Source organism: Lontra canadensis, unplaced genomic scaffold (genome assembly GCF_010015895.1).
Source record: "Lontra canadensis isolate GAN:19392208 unplaced genomic scaffold, GSC_riverotter_1.0 scaffold2, whole genome shotgun sequence".
NCBI classification, from domain to species: Eukaryota; Metazoa; Chordata; class Mammalia; order Carnivora; family Mustelidae; genus Lontra; species Lontra canadensis.
This window is the reverse complement of record NW_022630996.1, coordinates 29,005,892-29,030,287: the sequence shown is the minus strand read 5'-3', so window position 1 is coordinate 29,030,287 and position 24,396 is coordinate 29,005,892. Positions and strand designations below refer to the sequence as shown.

The 24,396-nt window shown below is 37.3% G+C and overlaps 1 protein-coding gene across 1 annotated transcript; it reads right to left on the bottom strand.

The window, feature by feature from the left end:
• Window positions 1-20,035: 20,035 nt before the first annotated feature.
• On the bottom strand, window positions 20,036-20,423 carry SMIM30 (small integral membrane protein 30). Its single transcript, XM_032871100.1, has one exon. The coding sequence runs from the start codon at window positions 20,369-20,371 to the stop codon at window positions 20,192-20,194; it is 180 nt and encodes a 59-aa protein (XP_032726991.1). The 5' UTR covers window positions 20,372-20,423; the 3' UTR covers window positions 20,036-20,191.
• Window positions 20,424-24,396: the final 3,973 nt, after the last annotated feature.

Sequence of the window (24,396 nt, the reverse complement as noted above, 5' to 3'; positions counted from 1 at the left end):
GTGTGCCTGTACAGAGAGGCGGTGTTGGGGGGGGGCGGGAAGGACAGAAGGAGTGGGAGAAGCGGCAGACTCCCTGCTGAGCAGGGAGCCTGATACCAGGACCCTGAAATCATGGCCTGAGCCCAAGGCAGACGCTTAACTGACTAAGCCACCCAAGCTCCCCAATGCATTTATTTTTGATAATGGTTTTCACTCCTTAGTCTGTTGCAAAAAGTAACCTTTTTCACAGTGAAATCTAAGTGAGAGTTTCTAGGGCTCCACCTGCTTGAGGAAAAACAAAGTGAAAGAATGCTCTAGACCCAAAAACTGCCACTGGGTTTAAAAAATTGTGCCTTAGGAGCCAGGAATCACCATAACTGTGAACACCTCAAACAGTGAGAGTTCTTCAGAATTTTAATGAGTTCTAAAAAGATAAAGAATCTGGCATGTTCCTTTCCAAAATGCTAAAAGATTGATTTGTTAGATTTTTCTCTCTACTCTGTCACAAAGCCGGTTTCAAAGCATTGATAAAATTCATTTTTAATTTTAAGGCTAGCATCTCTAAGAACTTCTCTCTCAATTTAAGATCCAGGCTTTTAAAAATATAGTTATTTGCCATCTCTAACCTTTATGTTGACAATTTCCTTCTCTCTGAAAACTTGTTCCTTTATTGAATTCATTTAACAAATATTTGTTGAGGTTCTACTCCGAAGGAGTCATTGTGCTAGATCTCGCGAGAAATGAAAAATGAAAAGATAGGACCCATGTGCTGGCAGCGACAGCAATGTAGGGAGAGCGTAATTGGATAGAAGCAGAGGGGCTGGGATGACAAGAAACAAAGGGATGGATTTGATTGTTAAGAGGAAGTAGAAGCCACATTTTTTCTTTTTTAAATCAAGTGATTAAATAAGGGAAGCAAGGGAGATGGAAGAGTAAGAATTGACTCTAAGGTTTGGAGCTTGAGTAACTGGGAGGTAGGAGACATCATTAACTGAGGCAGCAAAAGTAAAAAAAGAGAGGGTTGGTTCAGTAAATAAGATTCTGAGTTAATTTTAGACATATTGAATGTAAAATGCTGGTGGAACATTCCAGTATTGATGTATACGTTGTTGGAAGTAAAGAGCCCAAATTCAGGAAGTACCCATGGATGACAGTAGACCTACGATAAGGGTTGGATGACACTGCCAAGGGAGAGATTGTTGAGAGAAGAGGAGGCTCAGGTTAAAACCAAAACCAAAACCAAAACCAAAAACCCATTCCGCTCCCTCTGGGCAAACTGAAAAATGAAAGGAATGCCTGCATTTAAGAAATAGGAAGGAAAATGGAAGAACCAGAAATAGAACAAACTGAAATGAAGGAGGATAACCAGAGTCACAGACTCTGAGGAAGGAGAGAATTGCAAGAGGCAGTGGTCATCAAGTGTAAGTTGTATCTAGGAAATTTAAAAGGAAGAGGGATGAGAATGTATCATTGGATTTGGTGAAATTAGCAACCTTTGAGAGAACAGTTTCAGAAGAGCGAGTCAGACAGGGATTAATAAGTGAGGGGCACAGGTGTAAAGTTTTATAAAGTCAGGCTAAGAAACAATTTTGCTATTAATGACAGCACTGTCTTGATGACAAAGGTTTTAATGGGTTTCCTTGATGTTCTAAGAACAAAGTGATAGTTATTTAAATCAGTATAGCATGCCTTCTTCTTCTAGAAGTCTTTACACCTCTTCTTCTTTTACACATTGTTTAAATGTGATCCTCTGAATGAAGACAGCAAATGCAAGTTTCCCTATTAATGTCTGGCAAAATTTTAGAGCTTTTATCAAAAGTCTTGGTCTATTAAAATGTTTGAAATTATTTCATTCCCCTTTACCTTTTTTTTTTTTTTTAAATAGAGTCAATCTTAACCATGAAAAAAAGCATGACCCATGTGGGTGTGCATGTGTGTGTGTGTGGGTGGTGTGTGTGTGGTTGTGTGTGTGTGTGTGTGTGTATGCATTGAGAAGAAGTGGGAAGGCAAAGTAACTGTTGGTAAAATAATTAAGGAATGGGAAGTTTAATTTAATATTCAGGTTAATGGAGAGTCATATATATTTTACGTGGATTGTAAATTTTCACAGAATAAAAATGCAATATGATTTTTAAAACTCAGGACATAGAAGTCATTTTTTTCTTTGATTATTCAGAGGTTGCCTCAATCTGTAAGTGCATTAAGGCCATTATTATAAACACCAGGTCTGTGATAATATGAGCAGATTATGGTTATTTAAACTTGTGTAGTGTTTAGCTTTTTGACAAATGGGCATAATTAAAATATGGCTGAAAGTAAAGAACGTTAACCTAGACTCTAATTTAAGAGCTTCCCCTATTAACTGTTTAGTCCTGCATTCTGATTTTCTTGCTAGCCCATCTACTTTCATTTCTCTTAATTTTTTTAAACTTTGTAATTTTCTCTTCCCGTATCTCGTACATGTGCTTACTACTTTAACTTGGTTGACACTTGGCAAAAATAAACTTGTGATATTTTCTGCCTGATATTACATTAAAAAGGATTTAAGAGTTAGTCCAGGGACAACATTATTTCATTCGTTCAGCAAATTCTAGTCTTAACTGGAATATGAACCTTAGGGGAATACAAACATTGTCTTATTTTGCCCTGTTCTTCTCTGGTGTCCAGACAGAACCTGGCACACAGAGGACAATATACCCATTTTTGTTGAATGTGAGCTTATGAATCTACTACATAAAGAGTGCTATGTTGGGCACTGTGAGGAGAATATATACAAGGGAATAGATAGATAGATAGATAGATAGATAGATATAGATATAGATATAGATATAGTTATAGATAAACAGATATACAAGGAAGGATATATACCAGGAAAAGAAGTAAAAAACAATGACACAGGCTCCAACTGTACTGTTTTTCTTAATCTACTAAGGTTGGTATAATTATTTGTATTATAGGCAGAAAGTTTTCTTGGCCAAGGATTTACTCTGGATTTGGGGGAATTTTGTTTTCTTCTTAGGTTTATTACATTAACATTTACATGATTCCTTATTTGCCTTACTATTCAGTAATTTCAAACCATTTTCTACATAATGTCTCTCATGCAGGTTGTAAGCCAGGAGAAGATATATTATACTTTGAGCCCCTAACCTGGTGTTCAAATATATGACAGGAGAGGGGTTGAAATAGAACCTGGCCATTTATCTAGAAAAAGACTTCACAAGAATGATACTACTGTTAGGCAAAAATCAGGATTATCTTTCTTGCTTTTTCTTTGTTTTCTTTTTAGAAAATACTTCTTTCCCTGTGTTACCAGGCTTAAGTAAGAGCCAAATATAAAAGGCTCTTATATAAAATAGTGCTGATTCATCTTACTAATTGAATATAATTAAAAAGATACGAGCCAAATCACTCTTTAAGTCCTCTTAGCTTGAACAAAGGCCAAAACTGATGATAGAGTTTGTAATCTCTGGAACAAGGGGGACATAGAACAATGCTTCCAACAACTTGAGACAGGGTGGTAGCTCATTTTCAGAAGGCAGCAATGACTAGGTTTGGGTGAATACACTTTCACTGCATAGAAGAACTTGGTCAGGACTGCCTTTCTCCTTTATCGGATGCAGAATTATGATGTTCTGTATTGGCCGTTGGTGTGTGATTGATAGTGGTTGTTTTCTGACATGGCTAATGCTAAGGGATCATTAATCTTTTCCATGGGGCATAAGGTGTGCTGTTTTATGCATGCATTATGACAAATGTGAGTCTTATTTATAAAGATTCAAATACAGAATATCTTACATCTACAAACTCGATAATCTATACTTCTTGCTGTTACCCATTATCTCTTGGAATGTCACTGTGCTGCATAGAGATGGGCAGGTGGACAGGCTTAAGAGGTAGATGTGGAAGTGGCCCAATGCCAAGAGTTCCAGTATTTGAAATATTTTCTGGCTATGGGTTTCATATCACTTAATCCCAATTAAAACTGTAGAATAGAGGTATGATTCTAACATTTTCCAAACTAGTTGCTAGTTGTTTGGGCAAGCAGTTATCTGGGTAAGATGGAGGGATAAATACCAGCAATAAGCCTCCAGGTAAATAATTTGTCTTCCTGTGATAATTCTTAATGCAGACATTTTTGGCAATATTACATCTTAGTGTAGTGTCTCCTCTAGTCATTATGGGGTTGTTGTGTGCAGGTCTAGGACTGCTCTCATTTTGTTCTGCTTTTATTAAATCCCTTAACAACCACAGCTCTTTAAGCTCCAGGTTTTTGACTAGCAGGTTTCTTCTGAGGAGACCATGGGTTTCTTGCATTTCTTTCCTAGTAAATCTGATTAGTTGATTCGAAACAATATACTCTATCATATAAAATTTAAAATTCTCTATCAGTTAGGTATTTACTCATTCCAATGTGTCTTGTATGCAGGTCCAGGAGTATTGACTGCTTAGCCCTCTATAAAAACACTTTCACATACATTGGTCCTTCTTCACTGAGAAAGTTTTAAGATCTTGAGCTAGAGACTAAACCCCAATTGGTCTGTGAACTCCTAGCTCAGGGAGTAGTTCTACTGCACCATGCAGCCTTTCCAAAATTCAGCTTCTGTTAAGCCAAGTCAGCACATGCTTAATCTGCTCCTCGCTTAGAACCTCAACAGTTCTAAAATTTAACTTTAAAGCTCTTTTCAAAAATGCATGCAAAATTTGAACTTTTATCTTGAAGGGATGTTTTCAAGATTTTTACTTTTCAGTTAAGGATATATATATTTTTTCATTCATGCACTGTTAATTCGCCTAAATTCTAATGGGAATTAAGCACATAAACCTTTGGCACTTGGTTGAAAGACTAAGAATCATGTGGAGACAGCACTTTTGTATGCAGCCTACTTGTAATCCACTCTATAAATGGTTTGTTTTTGTGCCATCTGGCATTGAATAGGTGAGATTCTTGCTGGGGTTTTGTAATGAGTCTTTACTACAGAAGATCATACATACACTGACATTTAGTAAAGAGATGGACTGAATTTTTGGTCCTACTCACAGACGAAGTTCAAAATGGTGTTTTAGTAAAAAAGTCAAAAAAGCTCTGGATTGATGCCTACCAACATAACCATCTAGCTTGGGTATATACCCATATGTTCGATATTTAACTTGCTCTCTTAAGAATTTTGATACTGCACAGCCTCATGAAGGCAAGATTTCTGTCTATGTTGATTATCTTTATCTCCCTGGTACCTAGAATAGTGTCTGGCAGGTAATAGCCATTTGGTAACTATTAGTGAAATAAATGAATAAATGTTTTTATTGAAAAAATTATCCTAAGAATTATTTTTTCTTTTACATCTGTTATTCCAATAAATCTCCAAGTATGCATGGTATTTTGAAAAGAAATTAAAGAACATTCTCTTTTTTACTCTCAGGAGTTGTACCATATATTGTGGCTGCAATCTTTTCTTATAATATGTTCAGATACTTCTAATGTACAATATGTTCTGGAAAGCCCCAAATCAACTTAAAAACTATGCAGTATCAAAATTATTGAGAGAGCAAGTTAAACGCTCCAGTATATGTGTATAAACGTGACTTTGAGAATAAGGTTGGCATCAATCCTATGCCCTTCTGATGTTTAACTAAAAAGTCATTCTCAGCATAGTCTGTAATAGGATACAAAAATCTGCACAGTAGACCAAGCTACTGAAACTTTAAGATGAAGGAGTACGAATGCTAAATTCATATTTAACCTGGAGGACTGAAACTTTGTAATGACCATCAGGGTTGCATAGAGTCAATGACTTTTAGAACTGAACAGTTACTAACATTTATCTAGTTTTTATAATTTATAAATTAATTTTAAATACATTATTAGAGTGCATTCTAACTTCATCCTATGAGTTATCTATTGTTCTTTTAGAGCAATAAAAAAACAAGTTGAGAGATATAAATAATTAATAGTTATTTGGTGCTTATAATGTGACAGTTGTTGTTCTTTGCATTAATTAACTTATTTGATTTCCTCAAAACCTCTTATGAGGTAGGTTGCATGATTCATTTTACTGATGAAAAAACTTGGGGGCACAGAGAGATCTAATTAACTTGCCCAAGGTCAATGGAAAAGCTGGGATTTATGTTTAAGTGACTTACCTCAAGAAGCAGTAAAATCAGAAACTTGATTTAGATTTTTTTGGCCACTAGGTCTTATGCACTCTCAGTATATCACAGTGCCTTTCAAGTCTAATCCAGTCTTTTCATAGATAATTAATGTGAGCTATGCATGTAGTTTAAAATTTTCCAGTAGCCAAAATATGAAAGTAGAAAGAAACAAGTAAAACTAATTTTAATAGTATATTTTATTTAAACCAATATATCCAAAAAAATATCCAAAATGTAAGTCAACATACAATCATTACAATAGTATTTTTTTTTTCAATACAATAGTATTAAGAAAACATTTTACATATTTTTTTCTCACTGGGTCTTCAAAATCCAGTGTATATTTTGTAATACTTACAGTCATCTCTATTCAGACTAGCCACACGTTCATGCTCAAACCAGATCCGAGCCATTAAGCCTAAAGGCTTCAGTGGAGATAAGAATAATAAGTCTGGGGAGGTGAATTCTCATACTCAGAATTAATCAGGTACACGATGTCAAGTTGGTGAGCAGACTTGAAGAGAAAAACCAGCCGTCAAAAGTTGAAGCCTGGATGAAGTCTCCACTATCTTGTGTGTGAAGCGTGGCTCTGTGGCAGCCCACCCCCCCCAACCCCCATACCCACCCCCCACCTCCCCACCCCCCCACCCCCACCCCCACCCCCACCCCCCACCCCAGCACGGTTTTCTCAGTAGCTGCTTTCTAGACCTCAATCACAGAACCCACTTAGTGCATTTCACCTCATGCACCTTGATGGCCAAACCAGCCGGTTTCATGCTCCAGGGCAGTACTTGTTAAATACTATTTGTTTATTTATTTACTGTTGCAAAGAGGCAGGAAACAAAAAGAAAAAGCCAAAAAGGTCAAATCTCCATGGACCTGGAGCCCAGAAACTCCCTATTTTGTGTGCAGATGAAATACGGGGTGGGCTGGAAAAGCATATCATCATGAAGTGCTTCAGTTTGGGAAGAAGTCTTCCCAAAGTTTTTCACACAGGTGAAAAACCCTGAGTAAGTTCATACCGCCACTCCCATTTTTTTTCTTCTTGACAGCAGATGAAAGCCAGAGATTTGCAATGCTAAAATATTTGAATTTATGAAAAATAAGCCCAGGCATGAGTACTAGAGTGATAGAACAGTCAACAGAAAGAACTGTGATGAGAAAGAACCAAGGGAGGGCAACATTATTGCCTGGTTATGGGAACAGGACAAATTCAAGTTTGGCTGGCACACACACACACTAACAGACACACACATGCATACATACACACACAGACAAAGAGAAATCAGATGAGGCATTCAATTTTGACAGGAAGATAAGTTTAATTTTAGCAAATGAACATGAAGTGACAGCCATTCACATGGCATCATAGCATTTGTAAGTGCTAGTCAGTCTTGAATTGGTATGTGAAAAGACGGGGACAGACATAGGGGACTTGTCTGCTCATAATGGAACCCCGGGGGCCACACTGATGGAGCTGGAATGGAAACACAAGGATTCTCTAAGAAGGAGTATTAGGAGAAGGCCAACGCCTGAGACTTGAAGAATGAATGAACATTAAGGCATCAGAAGAGCAAGAGAAACCAGTTAAGAAGATAGCGCAGGAATAGCAGAGAAGTAGGAGGAAAACAACCCAACTATTCTCAGCCCCTCCCCTGTGGCTGCTCCCTCGACAAAACAATTAGCCTCTCTTCCTAAGATCAGTGCAGTCGGCTCCTAATTGGACCAAGTATGCATCTTTCTTTCCTTGCTTTTATTAAAAATAAAACATAAATGAAAATTCATTTTATACATACAATTCTTCATTGTAGTGAAAGGTCTTTAAAATAACTACGGATTCCCTTAAATAGAGTAATTTCCTTCCTCCCTTTCTTTCTTCCTGCCTTCTTTTATTTTTGTTTTTTAAAAGATTTTAATTATTTATTTGAGAGAGAGAGCACAGGGGTGGGGGAGAGTATGAGTGGGAGGAGGGTAGATGGAAAGAGAAAATTTTAAGCAGAATCTTGGTAGAGCCCAGAGCCCCATGTGGGGTTTAATGTCACAATCCTAAGATCATGACCTGAGCAGAAACCAAGGGTCAGACGCCCAACTAACTGCACCACCCAGGTGTCCCCTTCTATTTTTTGAGTCCTGTCATTTGAGTACATTGGGGTGTAAGCTCTCTTATCAAGCCCAAGGTGGGAGGGGAACCTCTTTTTTGGAGTAAGAGTGTTGCCACTCAAAAAAACCAATATAACAAACATTTTATGCCTATATAGAAAAAAAAACCTCTTTTTTGGAGTAGGTGTGTTGCCACTCAAAAAACAAAACAAAACAAAACAAAAAAAACGATATAACAAACATTTTATGCCTATATAGAAAAATAAAATATAGAAACAAATTTGCAACAGCCATCATAGGATCATGCAGTGTTCTTTCCTAGTTTTGATTTTATATTTTTATGGTATTGGTACTAATTTGAATTTTATTTTGATTCTATTTGGTTTTTGTCAGGCTACCAAAGTAGATTATATTTTTTCCTATCAAATCCTTTATTTTGTCATTTAAACCATTTGGGAGGTTTTGTGGATAGAGTCCTTAAATCAACTTACAAATATGTACTGAGTGCCTATGGTGTGATAAGCTTCATCTTGGGTGTTTAAGAATAAAGCAAAATAAAAAGACAGGTTTTCTGCTTTTAAGACTGTTGTTGTGAGGTTGACATGATTAATTTAATAGACTGCAAGGTAAAATGAAACACTGCTGCTGTTGTTGTTATTTTAAAGATTTATTTATTTATTTTGGAGAGAGAGAGAGAGAGCATGAGTGGGAAGGGCAGAAGGAGAGGGAGAGAGTATCGCAAGCAGACTCCACACTGAGCATGGAGTCTGACCCGGGGCTGGATCCCATGACACTGAAATCATAGCCTGAGCCAGAACAGAGTTGGACACCCAACCAACTGCGCTCCCAAGGTGCCCCCCAAATTAAATATTGTTGTAAGCAGGACCAAACCCTGGTCACACAGTTCAACTGTCTATGTATTTGGAGGTATTTATCACCCTTATCCTCTCTCCAGGAAATTTAAAAAAATATATTTTATTTATTTATTTGAGAGAAAGAGAGAGAATGAGGGAGGAGAGGTCAGAGGGAGAAGCAGACTCCCTGCTGAGCAGGGAGCCTGATGTGGGATTCAATCCCGGGACTCCAGAATCATGACCCAAGCCGAAGGCCATCACTTAACCAACTGAGCTACCCAGGTGCCCTTCTCCAGGAAATTTTATCCATCATTCTGTACCTACTCCCCATCTCAAGAGTACAATTCCAATTTGGAGTTCCATTTGGAACTTCTCATTTTTAATTTTTTCTAAAGATTTTATTTATTTATTTATTTGACAGAGAGAAACACAGCAAGAGAGGAAACATAAGCAGGGGGAGAGGGAGAGGAAGAAGTTGGCTTCCTGCTGAGTAAGGAGCCTGATATGGGGCTCGATCCCAGAACGCGGGGATCATGGCAGATGCTTAATGACTCAGCCATCCAGGTGCCCCTGAGGGTTCTCATTTTTAGTTAAAGGTGCAGACTCGAAGTCATATTAACATTCAATCAAGACGTACAAGAGGCACCATTAACAGTGGAATTGCAGATAGCACAACAATACTGAAGAGTGTATAGCACATAGGCATTTTGGGTTTTGGAAGTTTCCCGCTGGCTTTCCTTAAATCATGTCATCTATCAAGGACCTACTTCTGTCTTTTATCAAGGTTGGCCCCACCTGTGGGTAACTCGTTTGCCAAGGCCTTACTTTGCCTTGTACATTCTTTATTAAAGAGGAATTCTTGATTGAAGTGCCTATCAGTGGAATAGGTGTGTTAGTTAGGTTGACCATTTCTACTCATTTGTATTTTCCTTTACAGACTGAAGAAATGAGGCCCAGGTTAACTTGTAAGTGATTTGCCCAGTGCCCCATGACCTGTTTGCTGTGTAGCCAGAACTAGGACTCTTATTTCTTTGACTTCTCGTTCAGTGTTCTTTTCACTATATCACACAGCCTTTCTGAGCTGTGTTTTCATAAACTTCTGTCATGGAGCGATAGCACTGAGGAAACACTTCATCATGTGGTTTGGTACTTATTATTTCAACAATGATTAAGTTAATATTTCTCAATAGTTATCATTATTACTGACCACTAAGAATAATAAATGCAGGGATCAATGGACAAGTAATCCTTACTTTCAATTGTGAAAACTGTAAGAATAATTTTGAAAATGAATATTCAAAAGAACATATGATGATTTTTCTTTTCACATTTTTAGACTGCTTGTCATGCAAGTGCAAAGTGACTCTGGGCCTTTTCTCTAGTAAGAGGTTTGTCATCTTCTTTCCCTGCATAGAAACCTTCCTGGGTGGTTCAGTGGGTTCAGTGTCTGCCCTCGGCTCATGTCAGGATCCTGGGACCCTTGGACTGAGCCCTATGTGCCCCACATTGTCAGGCTCCCTGCTCAGGGGGGAGCCTGCTTCTTCCTCTCCCTCTGCCTGCAGCTCCCCCTGCTTGCCCTCTCTTTCTCTGTCAAATAAATAAACAAAATCTTAAAAAAAAGAAACTTTCCTTTCAACACCTAGAGTTCAAAGTCTTTTATAATCCTAGACCCCTAGCATTTCTAGCACAGTACTATATAGTAAATGTAATTGTCCTCTAGTTTGGAAAACATGGCTTCTTTAGAGGATCAGGATGACAGACACTTTATAAATGTATTTGTGTACATATCTGTGTCTGCTGAATTATGATCTAAAAGTTAATATTTAAAAATTAATTCCTAGGTTGGAACCATAGGTTCAAAGCATAGGAATGTCTATTTGGCACTTAGCAATAATGACTTATTTTGCTTATTACAGTGTAGTGTTGTCAGTAATGGCAAGGTGATGGAAAGCATTGATAGGTCCAGCATTATTAAATGAATAGATTTTGACTAAGTGATGGCAAGTCTATGGGATGGAACATTATTTGCTTGTTAAAATATCCATGAAATACTTAAATGTTTAACAAGAAACTAGAAAACAAAATGGTATGTATGCCCTATTCTAGCTTTGTTAAATTTATGCATGTGGAAGGTGACATGCAAAAGTGAAAGTAAAGTTTTACTGGGGGCAGATAAGGTATGGGTCATTTTGTTATTATGCTATTTCATTATTCAGTTTTATTTCATAATATCTTTAGTCAAAAAATAGTACATTACGTAGTGGAATAACCAGTTATTTTGACTTACAACTTGCAGAGAATTTTTTTGTTGTTGTTACCTTGAAGATACTTACCAATTCATTTATCAAACTGTGTAACCACTTCTCTAAGTAACTTGACCTCTCCAAGCCTTAGTGTCTTCATCTGTAAAATGAGAGACCACAAAGCTCTCACACAATTTGAGAATTAGTTTACCAAGCGGTTATTCTTTCTATTTCTGGTCACATACCTTATTCATACATAGGCCTCAGCTCTGATTTACTTCTGGTTCATTTCCCTGGGTTCGATGACAAAGTCTTCCCTTCGTTGGGAATATTTGAAGAGCATGTCACAGGCCAACTACGAGTACCAAATATGCTTTGAATAATGACATCATCAATAAATTTAAGTCTACATTTTCCTGAGAGAATTATTTTATAGAGGCCCAAATATTTGGATGAACAAGTGGATATGAAAAAAATGACATTTATTGTTTCTTTGTATTTCAATAATACCTGGGTACTAAACTGATTTACTCTTCAGAGGTGGAAAGTCATAGCACTTGAGTGAAAGATCCAGCAGGACAGACAACAGGGTGGAATTACGGAGTGGCTCCATGATAGACCATTCACTATGACTAAAGATGAGAAGTGGAATCCTATTTGGGGCTCTTTATTTGAGAATTATCTTTGGAAATGTACAAGGACTGGCAGCTCCAGCTTTCTTTTCTCCCTTAATTTTTTTTTCTGATAAAACCTTCTCACCTGAATGAAATGTGGGCCAGTAGGCCTGAAGTGACATCATCTATCATCTAACATCACCTGTCACCTCACATCACCTGTAGCATCATCTAAGAACTACAAATATGTTGACAACTGTCTTGTGATTACTTTGCAGTGGATTTTTTCAATTTTAGAGTAAAAATTAATTGTCAACTGCTTTCCAAAAGGTAGAGTTCACACATTTGTGTGTAAAAGGAAAACTCTCAACCTGTAGTGTTATTAAAAAGCAATAATATTAGCTTCAATATTATATCTCTTTCAGCATATAGATCTGTTTATTCAGTGCTACTATTTTAATCTGTTCTTCAGGAGTTTTTAGGCACTAAATTCAATACACAAAGAAAGAAACAAGTATCCACTGAAACATTTAACAGCAAGGGCAGGGTGTGTGAGTAGTAATAAATAGACACAGTCTTGATTTTAAGGTCAAGATATAGGTGATGGGATAGAGATGGATGGAGGGGAAGGGGGGTGGGGGTGGGGATGTAAAAGGGACAGCGAGTATTTAAATAACCATAAAATAAGGCCTCATGAAATACATTAATATTATATAAACAACTGCAGATTCTGGAGGATGGATGTTATTAACTTCTTTTGGGAAAGGCTTCTTGGAGGAGATGACATTTACAAAGCAAATGAAAGATGAGCATAGAAGTATGGCTGGAGTAGCGAATGAGTAAGAGAATGAGAAGGAGACAAAGAAGATCATACTGTGTTTCAAAATGGTGGATCATTTCTAAACAAAGCACTAAATATATATATATATATATATATATATAATGCAAGTTTTTATAAATAGTGTATGTAATAGTGTATGTAATCAGCTAACTAGATTATACGTTAATGCTTATTAAACTCATGTTCTGTAATTATTTAGATGTCCAAGAAAATGGTAAAATCTTGCATTGAATCTCAGACGTACCCATGGAAAATCTGAAAGGTTGGTAGAGATGTACAGAGGACAGGAAGGCACATACAGGCTCAATGAGAGGAAGGATCTACTGTGTATCCTAGGCTGGGGCATCCCTTTGTTATGTTAATTTTGTATCACATATTCATTCTATAAAAGATCGACTGAACAGTAATTTCTATATGCCAGGCATTGTGCTAGAAGCCAGGAATATAATAGTGGATTAGCAATTCAGTCCCTGTCCTCACAGAGCTTAGAAGCCTGAGAAGGCCTTGGGTTTGGTTGAGACAAAAATAAGTAAACAGAGATTCAAATCCAGAGTGGTATGTACCTGATAGGAGATGTAAAGAATGCTGGCGAGCAGAATATGTATTTCAGATAGGAAGGGCCAGGGAAGACATTCTAAAGAAGTGCAGTTCAAGCCTAGGAATGTGAACTTGAGGAAACTAGAGGCAGAAGAAGGAACATGTAGATCTAGAAAGCAGGGGAAGTAGGGAAAATGAGAGAGAGAGAGAGAGGGAGAAGGAGAAGGGAAGACACACGGTGCTTTCTAGGAAGTGAAAAACCATATGCCTGAAAGCGAGAGTGTAAGATAGGTTGAGGGTCATGGACATAGATTAGACTGGAAAAATAGAGGCCCTGGTTATTGTGTTGAGAAAAGATCACAGAGGGTTAAGATGGGAGGTCAGAAGACCAGCTAGAGTGCTGCTGTGGATCTCATCCACATCATGATGGTGGTCTGAACTTGGGTAGGAGCCATGAAGATGGAGAGAAGTGGGTGAATCTTAGGCACAACTTGGAGATGTATTCTGTAAGACCTAGGAGTGGCTTGGAGGTGGAGTATGAGGGAGGAAGGTGCTATGCATGCTCTCAACTGTCCATCTCTGCCACCAGGAAGATGGTTCCTGTTAGCTGAGTTCCATTGGTAGTGCCAGAAAAGACTGAGCTCACAAAACTGCAAGGTTGCTTCTTTCTGGATACTGCCAGGCCGACATCAATTAGCATGTGGGATGTTTGCTTTGAGTGGGAGTGTCAGGGCTACGGTTTGTTTTTATTCTTCCTTCTTGAGACAATCCCTAATCATACTCGTTCAGTACAGAAAATGAGCTGCCCCCGCTTCACTCAACTGAAATCCAAAAATGTACCAAATGACTAGGCTTACGGTTTTCAGTGAGAAGTTCAAATAGGAAATCAGCTCCTTGAGCTGCCGAATGAAAATGGGGTAATTACAATATTTTTAACACATTAGATTTTATTAGTTTTGAAATTAGTAAACCTCCTTTTATGGAACCACAAAATCTAATCACTAGGAAAACTTTCAGAGAATCCTGAAGAAATCGTGTAGGTTAAATTATTGGCTCAAGGACAATTGCCTGGTAGTTATTTTTTTTTCTCTCTAAATTGCAGTGATGATTCTTGAAAAATGTTGATTAAACAAGGGAAAGTGGTCATATGTCATCATAGGACCCATAAAATTGTTTTATCGAAATGCGCTGGTAATTTTTGTGGTAAAATGAAAGGGTTGTTCTGACAAATAATCTGAAATAGAATATGGTATACTTTCTGTTCTTGGTGATCATGCCTGCTTTTAAATTCTTTGTTAAGTGATTCATGCACATTTATTCAGAGCATAATTATCTTGATTAATATTGAGAAATATGATATTTATAATCCCAATGTTTAACAAAGTGCTACATGATTAGCCCTTTAAAAATAATTAACCCTCTTGTATATAAAATTTCATAATTTCATTTCAGATTATCAAGTACCAACTAATATTTTCAAAATTTTAATCACCCATATATAATGGACTCAGTGGAGAGGGTATCATAGCTCTGATCCTACAAATCAGTGGAAAACTAAACCACATTTTAGTATTTTGCAGCAATCACATTTTTCTGGACTTCTGCCTTTTGCATTTAGTTGTTAGATGTCTACTATTTAATCACATAAATGATTTAGAAAAATGAAGTTATTAAAAATTTAAAAAAATTTAAACATGTTATTCTACACACACATTTACTGATTTGGCACTGTTCTCACCTAAGAATAAAAATTCTGTCTGGGTTCAGTAAGTCTAAATAAGGGCTCCCTCTCTACTCCCATCAGAGGAAACAAACATCGAACAAATTTTATGTTGCTTATATGTTGATGACTTCTAAGGAGATGAGAATTGCCAGAGCACTTTTCCTAGTGGAATATAGACCCGATGTGCTATTTTCCTGAACAAGCAGAACCAAATTCCTGTATCTCCTTAAATGATGAAGCAGTTACTGCTAAGCGTCATCAACTAGTAAGGACCTATGGTCAACCTATTGGGAATTATGAAAACAGAATCAATTCTTTTCTTTCTTTCCCTTCAAAATTTGGGAAAGCTTTAGGGAAGCCAAATTTTCTTTTATTCACAGATGTCTTTGAGTTTCATCAGTTTGTAAGCCTACAATGGTAGAAGAAAAATTGTGATAAAAAAAACAAATACTCAGAGAAAATGTCAAAATTAAAATATAGTGACTGTTTAATATGGGATTTATGACCTATATAAATATAAAATTGATGCTTATCAAGTAGTTATTTTTTCCCATGTCTAGAAAATATCTCCAAATTCCAGTAATAATGACCTTAAGCATGCCAAACCTTTCACGCTTATTATTTCATGTATTCCTCATCTATCTATGAGGAAGGTACTGTTATCATCCCCATTTAGCAGATAGGGAGACAGAAATTTAAAAGCTGTGACTTGCCAAAGATCAATTTTTAAGTGGTGGAGCCTGGTTATCTACATCTGTTGGATTTCAGAGGTTGGGCTCTTCACCCCTGTTATGATACCACAAAGAGAGTTTTTGAGTCCTTGGGAGAGAGATGGTTTGTACACAGAGAATTCTTCTCCCTTCATTATGTGCCTCAGGCTGTACAGCTACATTATCTTTCCTATATCCAAAGTTGGAAATGGTATTTTGCCAAGCTTCTGCAGAGCTTAGCCTTTAAGAGGGTGAAGGTGCACGTGATGTTTAGCTTTTGAGATTTCCTGGGCCTAGTTCCTTCACAGTTGGTACATTTGGTATTACATCTTTTTTCATATCAGTTTTTCAAGAAGCTGCCCTTACATTCTTGTTGGTGAGACAAAATATGGATACAGCTCACTTTTTTCAAACTTCACCTGCATTCCTGCATTCTTCATTGTTAGTCATACTTCCTAACTGTGGTTACTGAGTAAGAACAGAAATAAATAATATGATGGATGGGTGAAGAAGGGAGGGCAGATGTGGATCACAGGACAAAGGTCTGTTAAGGGAAATACCTTGAATCAATGCTTTACCTGGCATTTTTTTTTCTAGAAAATTCACTATTTACATATGCACTGAGGAGACTTCTGCTTCCAGGAAGATGGGAGTAGACATACTTTTTCCTACTTCTTTCACTAAATACAGCTAAAAACCCTGGAACAGAAGAAGATTCTGAAAGGAAGGGTACCTGGGTGTCTCAGTCAGTTGGGTGACTAACTCTTGGTTTCAGCTCAGGTCATGATCTATAAATAAATAAATAAGTTTCTGAAAGGTGGAAAGAAGGCCCATCAGCTAGGAACCTCAGGACCAGAAGACAGTCATAGTAGTGCATTTTCTGGATTTTCTTTTTCCTCATAGGTCTCTGACTAGGTACTAGGTATTCTGAACCTGGCAACCCAGAAATGCCAAAGGCCATGGGCCAGTGGAGACCATGTATAAAGTGTGGACCCCACCTTCGGGGTCACTAGAGGGCATGTGGGGCACAGTAATGAGGTGTTGCTCGATATCTACCTCTATCTGGAAGTAAGGAAGCAACCACCTCGCTTGTCCTGAGGCAGCACTGTCAGAGAAGTCCTGCTAAAATACAACCTTTTAAGATGAGCCAGCTTTTTAATATGATACCCCAAATGTCCAGGTATTTTTTAAAAGATATTATTTATTTATTTGACAGATAGAGATCACAAGTAGGCAGAGAGGCAGGCAGAGAGAGAGGAAGGGAAGCAGGCTCCTCGCCAAGCAGAGAGCCCAATGAGGGGCTCAATCCCAGGACTCTGGGATCATGACCTGAGCCGAAGGCAAAGGCTTTAGACCACTGAGCCACCCAGGCGCCCCCAAATGTCCAGGTATTAATGGAAAATCATTCCAAGGAAGATCTCAACTTGAATGAGATAAGACAATCAACAGATGCCAATAAGATATTAGAATTATGAGAAGCATTTTGAAGCAGCCATCATAAAAGTTCAATCAACAATTATAAACATGCTTGATAAATGAAAAAATAACAAATCTCAGCAAAGAAATAGGAGCTACAAAGAAAATCAAATGGAAAATTTAAAACTAAAAAGTACACGGGCACAATCAGTGAACTTGAGGATAGAACATGAGAAATTGCCCAGTCTGAACAGCAGAGAAAAAATACTGAAAAGATAAAAAGCCTAGGGACAAGTGAGACTAGAACAAAAGATTCGACAACTGGGTCACTGGAGGCCCAACAGGAAAGGAAAAAGTGGATGGGGCTAAAAGAGTATTTGAAAAAATAATGGCTAAAAATTACCTAAATTTGGGAAAAGACATAAACCTACAGGTTTAAGAAGCTAAGCAAACCCTAAACAGGGCCCAAACATATTCATGCCAAGACATATCATAGTCAACCTTCTGAAAACTAAGAACAGAGAAAAAATCTTGAAAGCAGCCAGAAAGAAGTGATGCAGGAAACACACGGATTTTGGGTGTTAGAGGAATGGGTGGGTTACCAGCACTTCTTGTTGATTTCAATTATTAGCCTTTTGTCTTCGTAAGTGAACTTAACTGAGCTAACATGTACAGAGCATTTACCAGACATCTGTGAATTATGCTGGCACTTGAGGGACATGTGTCAATCTCATTCCTCTTATAACTGCTCCACAGCAGATGTTATCCATCAGAGCAAATCAAGAAATTCCAGAATTTGGAAGAACCTCAAAAAAAAAAAAAAAAAAAAAAAGACAAGCACAGAAATTTTAAATTTTGGATTTCTTCCTGGGCTTCAGCTCTATGAGCTACTTGAAATTAATCTAAAAATCCCACCATGTATGTGCATTTTTCCATGGAAAATATCCATAGTTTTCATCAGATTCTCAAAGGAGCTGGTGACCCTAAAAAGGTTAAGAGCCACTGTTAAGTTTCTGTTCTTTTCAGAACAGAAAGGATAAACCATATAATCCAAACCAGGTAAAAAAGAACCTAAAAATAGAGAAGGTATTCCTCAACCTATCTGTCAAAATTCCTGAATGCTACCTCATGTTAATTCTCTACTTTTAAGGGAAAAATAAGAAAATGGCATTTTTCTAGTTCCTTCTAGGCACTTCAGGAAATACATCACTCATTAAAGAATGTTTGCCTGTAGCCTTATTTCGATCATTTTAAAAATAGTACCTGACTAATGCATTGTGATTTAGAATGTGCTTTAAGTTTGATTTCTACCAATGCCAATGAAAAAGTTCAGATGTATAAGAAGGAGGAGCAGCCTCTCTATGCCAGTATCAATGGGCTGGTTTATGAGCTAAGACAAACTATTCTACAATCTGCATTCCTTTTTCCATCTTTCAAAAAAAAAAAAAAAAGGGGCATATAAAATTAAGTTCTATTAATTACACAATGTGTAACTGCCTACTTATCTGAACAAAAAAATGTTAGTGCATTCTCTTGTGAAAAAATAAAACAGCTACAACAAAAACAGATCTATTCAGTTTGTTTGTATAGCTGTCCCTCACTTCTTGTACCCTCTACCCAACCCCTTCATGCAAGCCAGGTGGGCTCACCTGCAGGACCACACTGTAAACAGAATTTTAGGTTGCTGCTGCCTGTTCTTTAATCAAAATTAAGACTCCCAATGTCACCTGGAGAGCTAGAGATTGGATAATGCATTATTTCAGTAAAAAACTTGATTGCCTGCTTCCAGTAGGACCCGCATATAGTTTGATTTACTCAGACTATTCTCTGCTGGTTTATATCTACAGAATCAAAAGAATCATGAGGGCCTTCTGTTAAACACAGAATTCCAGGCTCCAACTTAAAATCACCACAATGCAAGTAGGAGAAAGTTTTGGGAATCTGAAAATTTTTTCAAGTCCTTCAGGTGATTGAGTTCAAACAGTGTAAAAAAGGCTTCTTAAACTTGAAAATGCACACAAATTCCCCTGGGCTCTTGAAACAAATGCAGATTATGATCCAAATGGTCTGGAGGGGGTCAGAGATTCTGCATTTCTAACAAGTCCGCAGATGATATTGCTAGTTTGATCAGAGATGGTATGTTTCGTCTGGTTAGTGTGTAAATCAGTGTAGGCTATTACCTTTTCCTTCTGTATCTGTGAATTCTCTATCAGGGAATTCTACCTTGAAACTGCCCATTTCTCACTTATGACTGACAGTGTTACTATAAGCTAGTGTGATCACTTAAGGTAGGCATTCTGCCACTTAGCTGGCATAAAAGTCCATACAAAGATAAAAACAACCTGAAATAAACAGAAATGAACATCACACATTAACTTAAAACATAAGTTTATATTTAATATAGTACTTCTCATCATGGAGATATTATTCAGTTAATATAAAGGTTTTTTTTTAACATTAAATCTCTTCTCCATTTCAGTGTCAATATAAAGTATTTTTTTACATTAAATATTCTCTAAATTTTAACATCAGATACATTGAATACATTTTTATTACGTCCTCCACCAAAGGAATAAAAATTTTAATTTCTGACTGTATTTGATTTCTAAATACAATATTAAGTTGGGAATTAACAAAACAAAAATCTAATAAAAATACGAAGAAGACTCCTTAATGATGGAGGAACTGGCAATTTCCTAGGGTTCCGGGCAAGGGTTTCCTTGTTCTTATTTCATGCACTTTAAGAATTCTGAGAAACTATGAAATAATATGTAAATTTCAGTGACTTCTTTGACCGTTTAACTAGCATATATGAATTATAGACTGCTTTTTTTCAGTGCACTATTTTTTTTGTGGGTTTTTTTCCCCCCCATTTAACATATATTAATTTGTTCCCATTTACAGGGAGAAAAGAATGTGAAAATACCGTGTTTCTTGGGAACTTTTAGACTTTAAAGCTCAGTTTTTAACCTCAGTAACACAAAGGTTTTCTGGGCAAGGTTCGATGCAGAAGGCCCATCACCATCACATCTGTCCATTCCTCTTTCGTGCATATACCCCCAAACAAGCACAAATGCCAGTAATGCTGAGAGCCACACCTAGCAAGAGAGCGATTGCATCTCCAGCTTCTACTGCTTCAACAACTGGCAGCACCAAAAGCAGTGAAATGAGGACCAAGAGCAACTGTGTTGAAACTGAGGTCATGATGTTGGGATCTTCAGGTATCTGGATCTCGAGGACTGACGGTTTCTAGAAATCAAACGTGGAAACAAAAAGGAATCATTAAAAATTCCCACCTTTTCAAATGACAGTATGAATACATAAGTAACAATCCGCACACCTTTTAAATTTAAGTTTCTGACCCATATTCTCATTTTATGGTAAAAAAACAGGTTAAGTTTATAAAAGGTAAGTAAGGATGGTCATTTGAGGCTCATCTTCTTTCCATGTTAATTCCTTGACTCCAGCAAATTTTCCACACTCTTTCATGCCGACACCGTGTGACTCAACTAAGCAAACTGAACAGAACATATTAAGAACAAAGAGAAAACATGCAAGACACTCGGAAACTTAAAATATCCCAGTGAGTAAAAATTACATTTCCTTAGGATTTTTCCCATCCAGGAAATGCAGACAAATCTGGCAAAAGTCACGCCAACATGTAAGTCTGTGAAGTTGTGGGGAATTAGTAAAACTTACCAAAAAGAAAGATTTACGTATAATCCTCTCTGATTCGAAATCGTTCCTTCCTGGAGTTCCGAATCGCTGAGGCTAAGAGGTTTCACGTGACAGAGCCTATTAATCAGAAGAAGGTAGGATTTAAGAATTATTCACCATCATCAGCATTATTATTATTAAAGAGACAGCCATAGTCAGTGCAGAGCGAAGAGGTCGTAGGGAAGAGAGAGGAATGTCTAAATAACTAGAGAAAACAGTTTGTTCAGGCAGGGGAACTAGATTTAAAGTTGGTCAGTTCGCCCGCCCAGGAAAATCTAAAAATAAATCAAACCCTGAGACGAGTTCGTGCCAGGACCTGAGATTAAGATTTTAAAAAGAATAGCCGCTTTGTCCCGGCGAGGTGCAAATATTAACCCTGTTTTACAAATACACTGAAGCAATCTTAAGTATCCTTTGGAGACGAGTTCCTACATTACCTTCCCGGAAGCAGCCATTAGAGGAATGGCGAAGAGGGCGGGGTCTCCAAACTACACTTCCCACAATCCTCGCTGCGGGCGACTCATAGGATGCGCCGGCGCGCTCCCCTGTAACTGGCTGAGAGAGTGACGCGCACGCTGCACGGGGGACGAGGAGGAGCAAGCCTGAGAGGCTTCCTCACGCCAGCATTTTACCGGTAAAGTGGTTTAGTGTATTTGTACAAACGCTCTCTCAAAAATGAGATAAAGAAATGACAGCAAGTGGCTTTTCCCCACTTAAGGTTTTAAGCGACACAAATAGTTATGTCTTTTTTTTTTTCGACTGAAATGACAGAGCAGCGGAAGATACCACCCGAGGACAGCCATCTGTTTCAGACCGTTTTAAACTAGCGGCTTCCAACGTTTTGGAGCAGGGAATCCCCTGTCACCATCTTCCAAATGTGCCTTGTGACGTTTTGTTCATTCCCTTTAAGCAATGGGGAAAACACGTTTAATTAGACGTTTTGAAACATATTAAGACCATTTGTAGGGAAACGCAAAGTTGAGGAAAAATGGTTTGTAGGAAGATCTTTTTTATTCGGGTTCTGGAGTTAGGGGAATCCCCATTAGCTCAAGAGTGCAGTGTCTGTATGGTACACTTAGTGATTTCTTCTCAACCATGTCTTTATGATACCACACTATTTGCCCCCAAATATTTATGAAAAGATGTGAAATTACTACTTTTAAGTCATAAGTGAATTATTTGCATACGTAAGTCAACCCTTTCTGAAAGGCACCCCTGAACCTCAATATCTGTCCAGTCCTTAAATGAAACTTCTAGTCACACCTAGCTTTCTGTACTCCCATTTACTGATTCGACAATTTATTTAGCAGCCTCAGATAGTAAGTTATTAGTGATGTGGGTTAAGGATGAAGTCACTGCCCTGTCAGAATCAGTCAGTCTCTCAGAGCAGATGCACTCGGCTCAGTGCCCCTATCTCGTACCTTATCTTTTTTCATAAATGTTACTAATCTCTCTAGATTGACAGCAAAGGTTTACATTCTTGCATCCTAACAGGCACCCAGCAATAAAGTTGGCTAATCGTAATTATTTGAATAAATACACGTGCCAACAAGATTTCATGAGACAAAGAAGTGCCAAATAAACACACACCAAAAAAGTCTCTTGCGTGTTGGAAGTCTGAGGATAACTACACAATAATATTGTTAGCGTTGCTTCTCTAAATTTGATTGTTTTAACAAACATCTGTCTTTGCCTCATTTGCTTTGAACTTTTAGTTTTCTACCTTTCCAATCAAGTATATTTGAAATATATTACAAAATATTATCTTGTATTTTAGTATGAACATTTTTTGGATTTTATTTTTCCCTTTATGTTTATTTCAGTAAGCTAAAGTCAGCAGAGATTACTTTAAAGTTAGTGTTATTATAGGCTTGTTTCTAAGTGTGTCAACTTTGAAGATAGTGGTTTGAAGTTTGAAGAGTCTATGGAGGGTAGAATGCTTTTTCTTTAAAATAATAAGATGTCAATTAATGATCCGAATAATCTGAAACAGAGTGTCAGAAGTTTGTGCAGAAGTGTTTTGGGCCCAAGTAGTTTTAAAATAAAGTTGATTAGCTTTCTCTAACTAGCACCCACCCCATTCAGACAATTTAATAAATGTATTGCTATATATGCTTTCGTGTGCTTTATTCCAGTCCTAGCATCCAAGATGTATGGTATCCTAGTTCTCGGCTTTTTCTTACTACCCTTGTGATTAAAAAATTAATCACATATTCCTTTGCTTAAAACTATCCAGTTTCAACACATTAAGCTGAAGTCCAAACTCTTTATCTAGACTCACAAAGCTCTATACATTCTGGCCTCTGCTTCTCTGATATCAGTCCATCACTCTTCCATGCCTATTCGATTCTAATCACATTCACCTGTTTGCTATTTCTTAAACATGCAAGTTTTGTTGTTTCCTATTGAATTTGCCCTTCTTATTGTCTCTGCCAGTAATACTTTTCCTACGGACACTTTAATGGCTGTTTTTCAAGGTTCTGCTTAAATGTCACCTTCTTCCCTAAGCACCTCACAAAAGATATCTCTCCTATTAACAGTCTATCCACTTTCTTGCCTTACTTTTTCTTCATAAAGTCTATCACTGAGATTATATTATTTACGTATCTGTTTATATGTGTAGTAGGTAAACAAATACAGTAAACTGAAAATTCCATAAAGGACAAGAAATATTCCTGTTTTATTCATACTGAGTTCCTAGCTACTAGAACAGTGTCTAGCATGATAGGTACTTAGAAGGTATTTTGTGAATGAATGAACATTAATATAAGACTACAATTTGATTAATATTTACTTACCTTTATAGTGTTCATGGTAGAAACTACCTTATTTGTAGGATTGGCTTTTGGGCCAAGTATGAAGATACCTGATGATCTAGACTGAGCTTACTTTGAGTCTTCATTCAAAATTTGGTCTTACATATTTACCCATAGTATTATTAACAAGAATTTACATTTATATACATATAAGATATAGTAGCATCTAAAACAAGAACATACTTTGTTTAGGAAGCTGTCTATAATGTCCCTACTTAGCTCCTCTATCCACTTGAAGCATCAGGATTTTGACAACAAAAGTTGATTAAGTCTACCTGGATCACGTATTTTTTCTTAATACTGGAAAGGTTCACTTTAAATACTTCTTAATGTTGGATGGACAATATTGACATTTTTGGTGAGATAGTGCTTTATGGTGCAGACACAATACTGCAGGATATTTAGCATCCCTAGCCCCTGCCCGCTAGATGCCAGTAGGATCTCCCAGTCACAAGGACTGGCCTCACAGCTGCCCTCACACATTGCTAAATACTCTTTGGTTGTAGACACCGTCCCTAGCTGAGAAACACTCCAGATTTCATGAACAAAATGAAGGGTAGAGTTGAGAATGGAATGAAACCGAATAGCAAAGAGTTTGCACATATGGGTGTATGTTTATATACACACACAAACTTATATACAAACACTCTAACACTGCAGGGTCTTCATAATTTAGATCCTCTTCCTTTAAATATA